General features: G+C 46.6%; 1 protein-coding gene across 5 annotated transcripts in view; it reads right to left on the reverse strand.

The window, feature by feature from the left end:
• Nucleotides 1-18,334, reverse strand: part of SETD1B (SET domain containing 1B, histone lysine methyltransferase) — a 52,396-nt gene that overhangs the window by 28,207 nt on the left and 5,855 nt on the right. For all 5 annotated transcript variants that reach the window (XR_013957946.1, XR_013957947.1, XR_013957948.1 and 2 more), the window contains exon 6: nt 15,167-16,342. Coding sequence is in view for 1 of the 5 variants with exons in the window: in XM_080628884.1 (XP_080485010.1) it covers nt 15,167-16,342 (1,176 nt within the window). In the remaining 4 variants the exon portion in view is untranslated. The remainder of the gene's footprint in view (nt 1-15,166; nt 16,343-18,334) is intronic.

The raw sequence follows: 18,334 nt of genomic DNA on the forward strand, positions 1-18,334 counted from the left end.
AAGTGCTCACTGTAAACATAGAGCACTCCAAATACCAGCCTAACTTATGCCACTTTCTTCTTTTCTTCTAATGCCAACTTTAAGTCGATACCTCAAACCATAGGAAGAGAGAGGAAGAATTCCCCGTCAGTCTCAGGACAGGGGTGAGGAAATCCCATCGCTGTGCTTGTGTCTCACAATGTGCTGCCTAATCAGATGGTCCTGCACATGGGGAGATGCCACAAGTTGGGATCTAGAAGGATGTGAGGAGGAGCTCACCTGGGCTTTCAGTGCACAGCAGGATGGGTTCCTGAGAGAGGGAAGTTTACAAAGGGAAAAGGTCTCTTCACTCACTTGCAGTGCTTCCTGGCACTAGAAACACTGTGTTTTAAGGACAGCAGGAGAGCTGGAAGGCTGCCCAATGGTCCAAGCCATCATTAGAAAATTTAGTGAATCAAGGTGACAAAATGAGCTAAAATGACTCGTTCACAATGGGCAGAAGTACTAAAGACAGCATCCCAGGCTCCTGCAAATCTGCACCGCCAAGTTCCTGCAGGCCCTCATATGCATCAAGCTAAAAACTTCTTTTATTTAGCAAGCAACTCAGGGAAGAATAACTAAGTAAAGCAAAGAGAACAGAGATGGGAAGCAAACACAGTGCGATAGTGGTCCAAGGTAACCAGATCTTCACTGATTCAGAAACAAGACAACCTGAGAAATGTGATCACAGGGGGAAAAGACTCAACCAGTATTTAGTACTTTCAAAAATCCATTCTCTTGGCAAAAAAGCACCATACTTCAGTTTTCAACACGACTTTCAAGAGCCCACCGCACGAGCTTCCTAGGACAGCAAGCCTCAGAGCCCTAAATCAAGCCAGTGGGAAAACAACTGCCAGATTTGCCTCAGCACAAAGCCTGAAGAGGTGAAGTAGCAAAGAGGACAATAACATGCTGAGGGGTTTGCTCTGTTTGTTAGCAAGTGCATTACCTCCCACAAAAGGGGTGGTTTCATTCAGACCTTTCTCCCTTCCAGTAGCGAAAAGAGGCTATAAACTGCAAGCTTCCAGGCAAGATCACTGAAAAAGAGATACTTGGAGAAGCCAGACATCGCCCTTGGGCTACCTGCGTGCACGTGAGTCTCTGGTGTCTGCAGGGACAGCTCTAGGAAGAGTGCAGGCTCACATAACATCCTTTGGGTCCATGTACATCAGTGCTGAGACTGGAAACTTCCAGACCCCCCCCCAGCTGCACGGGTTTGAGCAGAGATAAACGTGAACGTACAACTGGGCAGATCATAAAGTACAGTGAGAGTAAGAGATGGGGACTCAGTGGCCCCCATCCTGAGTTCAGGGTTGCCTGGGCAGCCTGTGTGTGCCCCAGTGTGAAGCTGGCCTGGACAGTCACCCCTTCTGCATTATATGAACAAATCTGAACTGGTAGGATGAATGTGTGCCAATTCAGGGGCTGCCTCATGCGGCCACAGTGGCTTTCATTACATATGAAACACCCTAAAATTGGATTTACCATCTCATGGAACCATGGCCTTTTCCCTCAAGTCTTAAGTAGATCTTATTAAGGGAGAAAAAAAGGGTTTTTTTATGGGGGGGGGAGGAGGAGGTAGGGAAAAGGAAGGAGGAAAAGAGAGGAGTGTTAACATTGAAGAGCCATGTAACAAGACAGGATCTTTCCACAGGAACGGTTGTTCTGGTTTCCCTATATTAGACAGGGGGAAGGGATAGCTGAAGAGCTATTTGCAATCGAACTTCAAAGACTTCAGTCGGCTGGGAAGCTAAGTCATGCATAAAAGGATGGCAGAGTGGCAAGAAAATACCCCCTACAGATAAATTAGTCAGGGAATGTTCTCTGCTTCTCCCAAAGACTTTCATACAGCCGGACCAGCTTTACCCAGGTAAAGCCCTTTTCAGACACCAGGTTCAGTGATGCAGAGTCCTGGGAACAAACAAGCCAAATCCAACAGAGGAACCGAACAGTCTCTCTGAAAAAAGAGAAAGGCAGCAATAAGCATGCAATGGGCTTCTGTCATTTTCTGCCATCTCAGCTATTATCAGTAGGTTTTATTCCAAGGTCTGTCCACACACAAAAGGTGCAGAGCTTGAGGCAGTTTCTCCCTCCCTAAAGATGCAAAGAAAAGCCAGGAATTTAGGAGAAATCACACTGTATATGGAGAACTCATTTCCCAAATGATTCTGCTCTGTTTTGTTCTTTGTGCTGGTGTGCACAAATGCACCCACGTTTCTAGAAAGAAGGTATTTTTACAATCGGAGATAAAGGGAATTGGCAACATTAAAGCAGAGTCCACCTATAAGTAAAACATAAAGGTGCAAAAACTGTCTGTGCAGAGTACACAGATACCTTATAGCTCAGTGCCAGGCAGGAGCTCACATGCCATCCCCTGAGCTTACCCTTATACTTAAACCTTAGGTCAAACGAAGCCATGAATTCAGATCTTGCTACCACTAGGGTGATAAGAAAGCAGATAAACTTAGAAAATAGTCTAGCCTTCCAGCTGATATCAGCCTACTGAAGAACAGGCTGTACACATACTGTATTTAAACAAGTTCTAATCAGCAGAACTAGGCCAGTTTGATATTCTTCTCCTTTCACACACTACTACTACACCCTCGAGTATCTGAAATCACATGGCTGACAGCTATGGCAGCATTTTCAGTGCTCTGTTCAGTGCTCTCCGCATTTCCAGTGTTAGTAGCAACAGCAGTTTCATTTGCAAGACCTGGATGCCCACAATCCAACCTGACCAACATTGAGCCTCCTCAGAAGGGAGGGTGGAAATAAAGGAGCTGAAGTCTTGAAGGACAAGGGGCACAAGGGAAATAAAAAAGAGCTTTTGTCAGATGATTCATCAGTATCATCTTTTAATGCTCTTCTGCTCGCTGCTGTCTGCTCTCAGACCCAGGCACCATTAGTATATCCCGAGGCAGCAGTTCAGACACTCGCTTTCCTTCTCAAGAGGCATAGCAAATGATGAACCTGGCTTCTCCCTCCCCTCTCCAACAGTTGGAACTATTCTTGCCCTGAATTTCTAGGATGCAGATCTAGGATCTAGTCCTGATCCATTCACGCAACCAGGGAGCAAAGAGGCCCAACTGTTTCCGGCACCTGCAGGAAAACCCACAGCTGATGGAGGTAGCCCAGAAAAGCCCTTTCCAAACAAATACAAGCTTTACTTCCCCAAAAAGTGTGAAACAAGCAAGGGGAAAGGGTTGAAGACCTGATTTTCAAGTGACCCATTCCCTTTCCTGAAGGCTTTTGCTGAGACTTCCTGAGCCCTCCACTGCTGGCCTGGGAGGTCACACAGACTTAGCACTACTCTCCTCCCAGCAGCTTTCTCCTATCCCAGTACCTATTATTTAAGAACTAAGGAAGCACATAAAAGGGAACATGCTGTTAATAAAGTCTTTAGGATCTCATTATCATCTTTTGCCTGCAGTCACAGTGGCAACACAGTATGGTTTCAAATCAAGAGAACTTGTGGCCTTCTGTTCTGGAGACAGCCACTGCCATCATCCCAGGACAGGACAACAGACGTCTGCTGTGTTTCTGAAATTCTCAGCAAAACTGCTGCAGAGAAGCCTGCTCAGCCAATCCACCTGATCCTGACAAAAAGCATTTAACCACTCTGCATAAAGCCCCTACTGCAGGTGGTACAAGAGAGGTACTGGGAGGCAGCAGTAGAGAATGACCCTGAGGAATGAGATGCTCGCAAGACAAAAAATTCTCTTTAACTGGCTGTGGCTGGAGCTGGAGCCCTTAGCAGCAGTGACCACAAATGATGATGGGCACCCTAATGAGCTTAGCAAGCTCCACTCATCTTCTGAGAATTACAACACAAGCTGACAAGTCCTTCCCAGTAAAGGATGCATTAAAACCCAACTAGACCACAGGAGACGCTTCACTCCAAGGAACCTATTTCAAGCAGCGAAAGAGGCTCAGTAGAGATGTTCTTCCTCAAAAGTAAGGGTGAGGCCAGCAAGAAACAGTTCCCCTTTGGTAACACTTCTCTTAACAGATCTCTCTAGAGGCAATTTGAATTTTTCACTGCTTTATTTCCTGCTTAGATTTTTCTTCTCTTGCTATACTCTGATTTGTACTCTGAAGTGCAGTCAGAGAGGAGAGAAGCAACCACATCGGCTGAAGTATGTAATGTACTCATTAAAACATTAAAAGTCTTCCTCATTCTAAGACAAAGCCTGAAGCAATATCCAGCCAGTAATACCTTCAAGTTAACCCTCTCCAAAACCTGCACAGTGAGAGAAAGGCAACTTTTCCCCCATACCTCTGCTCTCAGGTGATGCAAACATAACCCATGTGCCCACCAACTGTTGACTGACCCCTTAACAAAAAACAATCTCTGTGCAGGACATGACATCTCTCATGGCCTTCTAGAAAAGACAAAACTTCTGCAATTAAACTATCCCCATGGTATGCAAAATAACCACAACTGTTCTAAATTACCAGAGTGGAAATACCCACAGCTGGGCTGCACTCCCACTGCCATTTGTGCAGGCACAGAATATTCAGAACAGAGACAAGAGGTAAAACATGCTGATTTCCCCACCTGTCTCCTCATTAGCAAGCAGGAGGTTTAAAACAAACACATGGCAACTCTTCTCACCTAAAGCAAACTTCAACTGTGCGCCTCACTGCCACAGGATACTGCAAAGACTCAGAAGTGCAGATGGGTTTAAAAATGGATTAGATAGTTGTGTAAGAAACATTCACCAGCAACTACTGAAACAAGATCATGTCCTAATCTGCTGGTCATGAGCAGCAAAGGGACCCCAGGGGAGCAGCCCTGCTGCTGATGGGGATTTTTGCATGGCACGAACTGCTCTGGCCTCCCACTCAAGATCTTCTGGAAACCTACAGGAAATAACCCCTGCACCACACACAACTAAGGTAAAGACATGCCTTTTCCCTGCTTACTCAGGAGTTAGTCCAAAGTCTCTGTTCTCTCTTGCAGCAAAGCTATAATCAAGCTCTCCCACAGATGGCCGCTCAAGTGGAAGGGCTGCCTGCACATGGGCAGAGCCATCCAGCCACAGCCAGTGCTGGGTGCTTCACTCCTCACATGAACCACCTCAGCCTTCAGAGTCGTTCAGGCCTCCCCATGTTGGTGACACTTTACTCACTTAATACTTGCTTTAAAAAGCTTTGCTAAAATGATCAAGATGAGTGCAAAGCCCTGCAGAAGCACACAGCAGTACAGCATCCTTACTGTAAATACTTGACCAGACATACCTAAACCACTCTTGGTCACACAGCTCATATTTTTATCTTTTAAAGCAGCTTTTCCATTAGGTTGGCTCATTAGTTTGAAGTTACACATTGAACTCATGAAAAGACAGGTTACTCATGTAAAGAGCTATGTGAAACAGCTGTGAGAAAGGCACAGGAACAGCAGAATGTGGCTATGTGCTCCCAGATGCAGGTGACAAGCTGGAAGGCAATGGACATCTTCTGGTTTTCAGCAGTTGTGCAGGAGCAGTTGCCTTAGTGGTTTGCAAGCCTTAGTATTTTACTTACAGTTTAGCCTCAGCACCTTTTGAAGCACCAGAGCTGCATGGTACTTCTTATTCCACATACCACAGTGAATACATCTCACTGGATATGATGTTTGTATCTCACTAGAACAATTACACTGAGCAATGCTCTAAATATCAGAGTTCAGCTAAAACAGTAAAAATACTGCAAAACCTGAGTCATAACAAAGGTCCAACATCCATCCTTACAACTGTGTTTAGCCCCAACATCTGGTCCTCACACAATCTCCATCCCAACTCAGAACTCCAGGAAGTGCTATGAGCTGCCCTTCTGATTTTTTTCAAAGGCATGGCACTGTCTAAAGCTCAGGTTTTCTTTAGTTTGGACACTGAAAGCAGATCCACAGACACCCTTTCAGAGCAGGCAGAGACCATGTGGAAGCAGCAACAACCGCACAGTGGCTGGCCCCAAAAAACAGTGCAAACCCACCTCCACAGTTAAGCGTGTCTCCCTTGTCTGCTTCCCCTCTTCCATGACCCCACAGCAATACACAGCTGGGCTGAAAAAGCCAATCAGGGTCCCCCCAAGCACTGTGCACCCACAGCAGCCGTGCCAAAAGGCACTTCCCCTCTCTGCAGCCTTGTGCTACAGCCCTTTTGTAGCCCATGTGTCTCAGAAAGAAGCCAAGATAAAGTCATGCAACAAGATTTTCTCAAGTTGAAGCCTGAACATCCATCCCAGCAAGGAGCACAACTTACTTCTGGTGTCTCACAGCTGGTGATCCCTTCATGATGCCAGCTTCCAGGGAATTTCAAAGCAACCCCAGCATGAGGTCTCCATCCTTCACCACGGCTCTGCGAGGACCAGGCTGCCTTCCCCACCAAACCCACACTGCCTTCCTGCTTCTCACTGACCTGCAATTCACCTCAGTAACTGCTGCTAGCACTTCTTTAGTGTAATTTGGAAGCTACATCCCACCTGACACTGTATTAACAAGCCAATCAATTCATTGAGATTCCCTTGTCAAAAGGCATCCTTTCACGTACACCTCCATGGCATGTATTCAAATAGTAGATTGCCCTTTATATTTTACTGTCATTTGAATAATTTTATGCAGTTCTAAGGATTTTCATATTTTCCAAGTAATTCTTTTCCTGGACAATAGTAAAATGCTCGGAGCACCATGATAACAGTTGCTCACATTTACCTGCATCCTTTTCAAAGACAATATCCCAATTACCTGCCCCAGAAACTCTCAGCCACATCTGCTGACCAAAATGCCACGTTTGGTGACCCCTTAGCAACAAGAACTGGATTGGGAAACTGTTTCCAGAGCTGTGCTCCAACATTAAACCAGCCTCTGCTTCCACCTGAAATGTATCTGTTTTGTTTTGCCTGGGACACTCAAGGCACCAGAAATAACAAGCTCCTTCGGGAGAAACGAAGCCTGGAAAAAAGCCACCAACTTCATCAATCCCTCCCCAGGCTCCAAAGGGAATGTCTCTCTGACACGTGCAACACATGATAATCCTGCACAGCACAAGGAGGACACACCACTTGGACACTAGCACAAAACTATACTGCTCATTGTGAAACACAGCTCTTTGGGGGAAAAAAATGGATATAAGAAAGCAGCTCTCACTCCACACCATCCACCAAAGCAGCAGACAACTGATTCCTTAATCAGACTAGCAAAGGGCAGTTTCAATCCCAGGAAAAGCAACACCCAGGTCTTTTTCCATGTCACCCAACCTGCACCATTCTCAGTTCTCTTCTTCCTAAGGCTCTGTGCCACTGCCCTCATTGATACAGGGAATTTGGCAGTGGCGAGTCTGAGTACATCCCATCCTGAAGGCGCAGGCAAGGCCTGGACCCTGGTAAGACCATCTCTTCTTCTCCTTTTCCTCCCCTCCTCACCATCCTCAGAGCTTTTTTCCCTAATGATCTCCCAGACCCATTGCCCAATATGTATAGAGAGAGACTGGGCAAAACACAGGTGAGCTGGTCAAAGGTGTGCAATAAATTCTCCTTAGTACACAGTTATCAACTCCACATCAATACATACTCCACAAAACACACAGGTTCAGAGCAGCCAGCAAATCCCAACGCCACTAGAAAGTGTCAAAGTCAAAACACCCCATTCCCAAGTGAAAACTGGAAGTTCTGCTACAGCTGCCTGACCCTTCTGCAAACCAAACCTCCAAACCATAGGAGCTGCTGCCAGCCTGGAGTTGAAGCAGCAGTTTCATTTCCTCGCCGTGCCGTGCCTGCGCAGTGCTCACAGTGCCCTCTATGCAAAGAGCGACTGCCGAAGCCCAAGCCGCGAACAACTTCCTTTCCTCAAACAGCTCCTGAAGCAACACTTCTGGAACACCCAGAGGAGTGAACCTAGTCCAACCTGGGGAGAAATGAGAAACCCCAATTTGCTCTCTTGCTAGTTTATACACATCTTGACCTCATCGGGCCTGTCTGCACAGCTGGGAACTTGGGAAAGCAGCCACTGGGCTTTATTTTAGCGCTAAGCAAATAAAACACTGTTGGGGTTTTTAACCATTGAAAGAGCTGGGTTTGTTCAGCCTGGAGAAGAGAAGGCTCTGGGGAGACCTTAGAGCAGCTCCCAGTGCCTAAAGGGGCTACAAGAAACCTGGACGGGGGCTTTGGAAAAGGGCCTGTAGGGATAGGACAAGGCGGAATGGCTTTAACCTGCCAGAAGGGAGATTGAGATTAGATAATAGGAAGAAATTCTTCCCTGTGAGGGTGCTGAGGCGCTGGCCCAGGGTGCCCAGAGAAGCTGTGGCTGCCCCATCCCTGGCAGTGTTCAAGGCCAGGTTGGACACAGGGGCTTGGAGCCATCTGCTCTAGTGGAAGGTGTCTCTGCCCCATGGCAGGGGGTTGGAACTGGATGAGCTGTAAGATTCCTTCCAACCCAAACCAGCCCGAGATTCTATGATTTTCTTAATAATTTGTTTCTAGGAGCTGAAAAATTCTGAGCAATCTTTTGTCCCGATGCATGGGCATTTCCAAAGGCAAGCACTGCACTTTCATACTAAATCCTGAGACAGCAGTAACACTGGGTCAAAGGAGCCCTTGTGGGCAGGTACGTGATGCACTGAGTTAACGAACTCACAGGTTTCGTTTTGAGTTTTGCCCCATCTTCACTAGGAAAAAACAAGCACGCAAACTGAAAATTACAATTAATAGAAGATGGGTGGCAAAGTCATGGTGCATACGGAAAAAAACCCCCACTCTACTGATGAACTGTATCTATTTAGAGGACTCCAGGAAAGGCAAGAGCCAGCAGAAATTTCAATAAGCACTCGTCTGTTCAGTGCTCTGTGTCAGACACAGACACATATAGAACACAGCGGCTGCTCCATCTCCTTCAAAATCAGTCCCAGAAATTAGTGCTGTGCTGGTGCCTGCCAGCACAATATGTTAACAGCAATTATTTTCTCAATATTTCTACTGATTACCTAACATACTGGCACATGTTCTCAGTGTCACTGCACGTTGCAACACACGCTGCCATCCAGTAACTTGTCTGTATCCCCTTGGTCACTCTTCACAACCATCAGATGTGAAATGCAACCAGAATGATAATGGGCTGGAGAAACTGTGAGGGAAATGTGTCACTTCAATGTGAGGCTTCACAGGCTGTATTTAGGACATTTGAACATTCAATATCATCACTGCTAAAACCTGAGTGTTGAAAAGAATAGGAAGAGCTCTGTAAGCAGCAAAGGGAAGATGCCCAGGGCTATCTAACTGCAAATGGTGCAGAGCTCAGACTTGCAAATATTATTCTGCCATAAGCTATATGCTATGGTCAAACACTGTAATTTGGAGCTAAGTTTCCAGTGCGGCAGAGCATCTATAGATTACATAAACACAAAATAAGCAGTGCTCTACCTATTAACAAGCAATGCAATGATATATACCCCCTCCACCAGGAACAGAAAATGTACAGAAAGTGACTGGTGGCAAAACAGAATGAACTGAGCCAGTGGCAAGGGCATAATCGGCAACACTGATTTATAAAATGGAATGGCGATGTCATTTGTATTAGGTATGCAAAATGTAAAAGCCTCAAAGTCTTGGCCTGCTATGAAAGAGTGAAAGAACCACTCAGCCTCCCAACCACAGCCTGCTTTCTATTTTTTCAGTTACACTCCAGAGCATTTCACCATTTCTAACTCTGTTATCAACTACAGACATGTTCTCTCATTCTACAAAAGCTGTTGGATATCCGAAAAACCCAAACCATAAACACTCAAGTATTTCTCCATTTAGTTTTCCCCCCCATTCCCATGAGTAAACACATACAGGGCAGCACCACGAACATAAGGTGAATCGTATGCAATTCTGCTCTGAAAAAGTGACTTTAAAAACCGATTCTGGGCTTGTTACCTCTCACTACTTCCTCTGTTGAACGCATTTGGCTGGCCAAGGCCTCTGCTCTGCTGACCACCAGCTCTGCAAGCACCCTAAGAATCAAACCAGAGCCAAATACAGCAAGTCAAAAGTGAAACACAACTTAGGAAACAGAGACTTCTCTGCTTCATATAAAGTTGTGTAGAGGCAGCAGGCTGCCATGTGGAAAATGGATCAGATGTTCAAGGAAGCAGTCCCTGCCTCTGGTCTTCTACTGTTAGCTCTGAAATAAAGGTAAAATACTGTGTGTTTCCACTGCTTCAGGAACCAGGACATCCTTATCTTGCCCAGGCTATACTGGAACTGACTCTCAGCCCTGAGCACCTCTGGGGGAATGTATCCCTGCCCCAGCATGCTCTCTCCTCTGGTCACAGAGGCTGAACCAACCTATGAGCTCTCAGAAGGGTCCAGTGTCATGTCATATTTAAATCACCTTTGAGGGATTTGTGTTGCTGCCTTTTTCTCAACTTTAGTACTTAAACTCTGCAAGATCCCCTCAAGTCCCCATGGCTTCTCACTGCTGCAGTGCATGGGTCAGGGAGAGCACAACTGAAGCCACAATTTAAGCAGCTTGCTCTCATTTTCATTTCACACATTCAGCGTGGCTGGTGGAGCTCACATGTCAAACCACAGCAGTCATCCCAATCCTTGCTGCCTGGGCACTGGCTGGCTGCATTTCTGGAAAGTCATGGTCATAACATACACCTATTTTTTGAGTTTCCATTAGGAACAGGTTCTGTCAGGCATGATGGCATTCACAGGAGCTCAGGAGGCAGGAAAATGTGAAAAAGTGTTTATGAGACTGTGCATAAATCACAACTCTCAGGGTTTTCTCCCCTCTTTTACTGAAAAAACACAGTCAGAGCAGCCATTCCCCACATCTACTCCCCCATCTCCCTCCAGACATGATGAATGCCACTCTAGCAGTAAATTGGATCCCAGGTGTACCCATGTATATTATACATACATAACAGCTACTTATGGGCATAAAGGCTCATGCACAGTTACTGTGGAAACGAAGGTATCACATTTCCTGGCTCTTAAAACTCTACCTTCTCAATCTCAGCATGCATTTACCTTGAGTAAATCACTTCTGCACTCTCCAGCCTAGAAACATCCCTTAGGAGAGTGTGTTTGCGTTCATCTTTAGGAGGCTTCACCTAACCCACTATCAACCAAGAACACAGGACTGCCTCCAACCCCAAACAAGCTATGGGTGGGAGCAGGGTATATGAGGAAAGCATCCTTCTGCAGACAGAGACTGATCTGCTTCTGCACCGCACAGCTCCAAGGCACATCAACCACTCCTGGGGTGACCACTGCAGGTACTGCTGACAGAGAAACTCCACTGCAGCTCCTCTCACTGCCTGGACAGCATCAGGGCACTGCTTTCTCTCATGACAGCTAAAGGTTGAACTTGGCTCTGGAGGAAAGCGGAATCATTTACCAGCTACTGAAACAGAGCCCGGTCTGGATGGGGATGCAGCAGTGTGGAGTGGCGCAAGACACAATGCAGTGTCTTGAAGAGAATGTCATCACATCCTGCTAAGGCTCCAGAGGGACAATGTGAGGACACTTGCACATAAATTTCTTCCAGTTCTGGCCACGACCACACAAGAACCCAAACATACTTCAATGCAAAGTACAAATTCAGCTCAGATGTAACCTCAGGACTTCAGCAGAGCCCACTGTGGAGCTGAGCCTGACCCACCTCATCTATGCGTAAGCACGGCTCAGAAATCCCCCATGGGTAACTGCTGCACACACACAGCTTGTCACAGGGATGCTGCTACTGTCCTGTAAGAGGCATTTCAGCATCCAGCACGGCATTAAAAACATTCACAACAGCCAGGTGAGACACTGAGGTGACACTGTGCTGGTGACAGCAGTGGCTTTTGGAGGCTCTAGGGCTGCTGCGCACTGTAAGACTTCATTTGCTTCCCAGACCACCTGCTACGCACACAAACTAATACATCCATAAGCTGAAACATGAAAGGCATCATCAATATACAACAACATGACTTGTTACAATCCTTTCACACTTCCCAGCACACACAGGCAGGGCCTCTTCCTGTAACAAACCAAGCAAAAACAAGACCTGGCTCAAATGGGATGCCAGAAAGTCAAACTGTACTTACTTAACCTTTGCACTGCTGAAACAGCAAAGATCCTGTGAAAAAGAAAGTTCTTTCCTTGTTACCTCTCAGAACGCAGGAAGGTAAGCTTGCACGTTGTTACCCCCAACAATAATAATGCATATAGTATGCATTATTATAATATATATAATACATAATAATGCATAATAGCTTCCTTCTTTCCTTGCCATCTTCTGGCTTCTTGAAAAAGTCCTCTATGCCCTCCCCTCCTGCTGGCAGGTTGTGCTGTTTGTCAGGGATCCCTTTTCTCCATTTACATCCTATTGCCCACATCCCGATCTGTTCCTCCTCTCGGCGCTCATCTCTCGGCTAAGCTTAGCAGGACTTTCTCTGCAGACCGTAATCACTGCTCCGATTATGGGTGTTAGGTGTTGCAGGCAGATGCACAGCCCTTCCCCTCCCACACCCCAAATCCCTGCCAAACTCTTGGCTTAGGAGTATCAGACCAGATCTTGAAATTAAACTCAGGGTCTTGCATGATAAATCAGAGCAATTGCTGGGGCTTGGCTGTACCTCCTTTACCTATGGCAAGTGTGGGGTGATTGATGCTTTGACAGCACTTCACCTATAGTACAAATGTTACCATATTAACAATCATTGACAAACATTGTGCTTGTTTTGATGGGAAACTGAAGCAAGTCCTTGAAAAGCACCTACTGTCTTAGGGAAAAACCTCCCTACAACTTTGCTGGCATCCTTCTGAATCCTGAGATTTTCCTAGCTGGAGCACCCGCCCAAAGAGAGCTGGCCTGGGGCTGCTCCAAGCCTTGAACAGCCAAACATGAAGTAAATAAGAAGTTCGATCTCTCTGCCCTTCATTGCTTCCTTATAATACTGTATGAGCCCTCCCTGCACTAATGTATCATCTCTGCTCCACTCCCCACAGTCACTAGAAATATTCGGGTCTGCCTTCCCTCTGTTTTGCTGGAGGATTCTCTGAAGGACTGAAAGTTGAATAGTGGGTACCACAATAGGCTGAAGCTGGAGGTTCAGCTTTCCAGCCCTTAGACAGACTCAATGCCCCTCTCTAACTCAGTTGGAAGGCTGCAGCTCAAATTTCAGCCTATGTTAAGTCACTGTTCAGCTCTGCTCCTCCAGCAAGAGAGAAGGAAGCCAGAAGAGCCTTTTTCTAAAGCTAAAAACAGGGAGGCGGGGGGAGAAGGGTGGAGAAAGGAAGCAAAACACATGGAGATGGTTTTTTGTGCATCAGAAGGAGCAATGAAAGGCACAGGCAACTTTTCAAACATGCCAGAATAGTTCAGTGTGACTTGTAACCAAGAGAAGGTTGAATAAACAGCTCCAACAACAAACATCAAACTTTTTTGTGGGGAGGAGACAATTAAGGCAGCAGTGACCTGCCTGGAGACCCTGCTACCACCTTGCTGACTTCTGCAGAGGATCGAGGCATTTGCATCATTTTGTGTCACAGAACCATCAATGTGAGCTTCTGACACCAGCATCTCATTAACGGGAGACAAAGACTGAACATGGGCTTCAACGTGATCACGCTGCTGCCCCACATCACAACCTACAAATGTAACAGCCCAGCCAATCCCCCAATGCTGAAGGAAAGTGCCTGACCCCACACACCCTCCTAAACATGCTTAGTATTGGCTTGCATGAGAGTAAAGGACAGCAGAGACAAACCCAGAGTGGCAAGGAGATGGGAGATGCCTTCCTCACTTGTTTTAGGCAGACTGAGAGTATTCCTCTGAAGCCTGCCAGCCCGAACTCAAGGAATCAAAACTCCATTCCTAATTAACACATCATCAGGTCCCACCAGCCAGGGACTTGCCTCCCAGGAGGAGATCCTGGGCCAGCCTAGATGATGAATGAGACCTCAAGCAGCTGAATTGTTTCAAAGGCTAAACTGGCAACTGCAAGGACAAGCAGGCTTGGAAAGGCATGTAGAAACAACAAAATAAGCACTACAGTTACTGGGATTTTGTTGTCTTTAGCTCCGAGCCCTGCACTCTGTTACTGCTGCAGCGCTCTCCCTTCAGTTAAGCACTCTGCAAAGCCCATAGCTACAGGAGCAGCTCCTCCTTTACTGAAATGCAGCCACTTCTCCAGCGAAAATCTCACCACTGCAGACCACTGGAGGGAAACCCACTCTGCCAGCTTAACCCCAGCAAACTTGCATGAGTAAATTCAATTGATCTGCCCCACTTGGGTCATTTACGTAAGACCAGCCCACTCGGATGGTTGAGGTCCCCTTACTGCAGAGCTCTTGCACACCAGGTACAGCAGTTCTGTTTCCCTGCATGACTATTATAAACACCGAGAAGAAACAGTCTGGCATTTGCAAAGATCCATATTTTGACTGTTCTTTGACACAGCAGAATAGCACTGACACATCTACTGCAGCGATACTCGCATTTGTTGCAACAGACCTCCCAAACAGACACGCCGTGCAAGGTAATTTCTCTGCCTGCTGGCAGCTTTCCACACTGTTAAGCTCTAGCTGTCCCTTCAGCCACAAATGCCCCAGCAGAGGCAGCAAGTTCTGCTCTATTATTGGAAGACTTCATGGAGCACATCCCCCACAAGCCAACTACCTCCCACTTTCAACTGAGCAAAGTGAGTATTAAAACCCAGCAACTGTCTCCCATTCAAACCAGACGGCATAAATAGCTGGAGAGCTATCAAATGAAGTCCACATTCAATACTTCGCTGTAACATGAAAGCCCCGTTTAGCAAGCATGTGCACACTTACACACCCGTGCTCAGGGACCAAAGTAATGGCAGAAAGTGCTCCATTAACTCCTCTAGTGGCTTAAGTGTCTGTCGACACTCAGGACATTCACACAGCACAAGCACTGGCCAAAGTTCTGTGGCTTAGGCAGTCCTTGAACTCTCCCGGAGCTATAAATTGCAGCAGGTTGCTATCAGGAACAAGGGAAGCTGGAGACTGGCAAGTTGATTAAGACCATCACTTTGTGTCACTCGTTTCCAGCTGCCTTAAGAAAAAGGCTCCAGAAACCTTACGCTCTAACAACACCAGGAGCGCAATTCCCAGCCCTGTCCACCTTCAGGGATACACAAAGAGCTTCAGAATTCAGCTCCAGCTCACTTACCTCGTCCATTTTTTCCGACGTTGGAGTCTGGTCACCAGGCACCATTTCTTTAGCCTCTGAAGTCTCAAGTTTGGAGGTCCTGCTCAGCTCAATGGGAGTCATGCTGGCCTCTGATGTCCCCCGGGAATTCTGACTCAATGAAGCTGTCCCAGGGATAGGCTCATCGTCGTCAGAGTCAGGTAATGGCGTGGGGCTGATGTCCTCCAGGCCTGTGCTGGAAGGGCGCGAGGAAGGTGTCTGACCTCTGTAACCGGGCTGGGAGTTTGAACCGTACATTGGGATGGGAGACAGCTGGGAAGAAGAGGAGGAAATGGGGCTACCTTCCATTCGGATCTCGTTATCCGAGTCATGCTCATTCAGAAAGGGTAACTTTGTTCTCTGCTCTTTTAAGAGCATCTCAATCCTTGAGTCTAAACTGTTATGCTGCATTTCAGACTCCATGGTGGGGGTGCCAGGGGTCTCGCTTCTCTCTGGGGTCTGAGAGAAGGATGCCGTGCTCGGTTCAGGAGCAGAGTTCGATTCAGGCAAGGGCGGAGGAGGCTCCTCCTGTTTCTCCTTCACTGGGACAAAATCGATGTTAGGGGCAGCGCTGCTTTCCACAACCATCTCAGTGGGAGGTGGTGCAGGTCTTCGATACTCTGCTTCCCTGGAAGTTTGGGGAAATGGCTGCTCATCGGATTGGGGAAATACAGCTGGTGCTTGGTAGGGAGAGAAGGCAGATTTGTAGCTCGAAGAACTAGAGTGGCTCAGGGGAGGAGTGTGAGAGAACTGAACTGGCTCCGGCTGATGGGATTTGTAAGTACTAAACTGATGCTCCGTCCCTCGGAAAACACCCACCGAGTTATGGACATAGTGATGTCCTGGCCGACGGTTGTAGGCATCTGTAAATTTAGTTTCATGTCTCCTGGGTTTGTACCCACTGTCCTGCCCAAAGTGGTACACGGGTGTTGTCTGACGACTAGAATAGGTGGAGTCCTGGGAAAACGGTGTCCCTAACCGTGGGGTGTGAGGTGTTCCTTGGGACTGAGGGGTAAACTGGCTGTAGGAGTTGGGGGTGTCTTGCCGACAGCTGGAATAGGCTGTGTCATGGGAAAACGGGGTGCTGCTGTTGGGGGTGACAGAGGATCCCGCAGAGGACAGGTTACTGTCTTTCAGGCGCTTCAGGGAATCCGTCAACTATAAAAGCAGAAGAGAGAAAAGCACTTAAACACGCACTTTTTAAAAGGTATTTGTCTAATCCGTTCGGTTTTCATGGGGATTGAGCACACAGGAGTGTGCACTGATTTCCATGGCAAAACAAAATAGGTTACAGCATCTCTGAAAACACAAACCATTATCCATTATTGAGAGCTCCCTTGGATTTGAAAGGCAAGCAAAGAGGAACTTGTCTGTAAGAGGAGGAAGAAGAAAGCAGATACAGTAGTATTCCTTATGAGCTATACCCAAGAGCATCAGGTGAACAGGAGACCTGCACAATACTTTCAGCTAAACGTTTCATTTTCAGCTCTGTAAGGCTAGTCTAAATTGCAAATCGGAAAGATAATTCAAAAAATTGCGAGCTATGAAATTATCAATTTATCTTTTTTAATGTGAACAAATCAAAACCTACAAATCAGCAAACTGCAATCAAACCTATGCTGCAGGGCTTTGTGTCGGTCCAGCTGAGGGAGCTGAGCCACAGACCTCTCTACCATCACCTCTAAGAAGAAGGGAGGAGGTTACAGGTATAAAAGGCACAGAAAGTTCTCTGCAGCCAGAAATACCTTTTTAAACCCCTTCCCAAAGACAAATGCTGAAGTAGAGCCCTACTGACCATGGCATTTGAAACTGAAACCCTACAAGGCTACAGAGCAGCCAAGTAACTGCTATGCAAGTCACTTTGTAGGCACATTCAGGGGGTTTCTAAGAGGAGCCCTGCTCCAACTCAAGACTCTGCTGAGTCATAACGGTGCCACTCTAATGATCAGCACCACAATCAATGTTCTACAATGTGAAACAAGAGCTCAGTGAGAATTCACCTGGTAGCAAAAGGCAGGACTGAGCTCCAAATCCCCAAAAGGCCAGTGAACTGGTGAGACTACAGGCTGGCTGCTCCTCTCCCAGAGCACAGGTGGGTACAGACACCCTTAAAACTATCTGCTTGTAACACACCAGCACCTCCAAAGCTGAGCTCTCTCCCCTGCCTGCTTCACTCACCACATCGCACCCACTCAAAAGTGTGGACTTGCTCTTGGTGTGACCCCCTCGAGACCATGACCACATGGACACCAGGGAAGTTTCTTAGTTTTTTCCTCAACTGTCCTAAAACTCGCAGAAAGGGTCAAGAACCAGCCATGTGCTTCCTGCCAAAATCCACATCTCTGCACCTTTGGTGTAGATACAATGTGGATTGTTTTTCAGTGGGGTTTGGATATAGTCTGCAGGCAGGGATTGTGGCTCATAGAACTGTCAGGTCTTTGTTGCTCTGCATGACGGAGAAAGCAAATGTCAGGAGTATTTTACTAAACTACAAAAGCAAACAAGTTCGTTGGCAGATTCTAGTGACAAGAACATGATGCAAACAGTTAAAAGTTCCCCGCAAAGCAATAAATTTTGATGGTAATTGGGAAAAAAAAATCAATTCAGAATAATGATATAATACATGAACACAAGATCTAGAGAAACAATCTTAAAGACAATTACAGCAGGGACTGCTTTGGGGGATACCATCAATTTTTGCTGTTAACCCTGAAAAAGGAGTAAGAACAAACCTGGGCATTTTCATTTGAGATGTGTAACCAGCAGAAATGAAAAGCCAGGCCCTGCTCTTAGCAGGGCTCCCAGGAAAATCATTACTTGTCTCCCTCCTGCCTTTAAAAACACCTTGCTAGGAGGTAGGGAAGGATCAGCCTCTTTATGATTCTCTTAAAAGGATACTGGTGTTTTGCCTTGCTGCTGGTGGGGTAGTTGGTAGGAGGAGAGAATTTTATTGTTTTTCAGATCAATGGGATTTTCACATTCAATGTGCAGCTCTCCCCTGTCCTGAAAACATCTGATCATGGAATTAATGAAATTCTGGCATTTTAAAAACTCCTAAGAATGCAGAGAATTAGAAAGAAGGGGGGAAAAAAAGAGAAATCTCTGTCAAATCTCTTTCAAATTTGATGCCTTAAAGTGAATTCCTAAGCC

The sequence above is a fragment of the Psittacula echo genome (assembly GCF_963264785.1).
Source record: "Psittacula echo genome assembly, chromosome: 13".
NCBI classification, from domain to species: Eukaryota; Metazoa; Chordata; class Aves; order Psittaciformes; family Psittacidae; genus Psittacula; species Psittacula echo.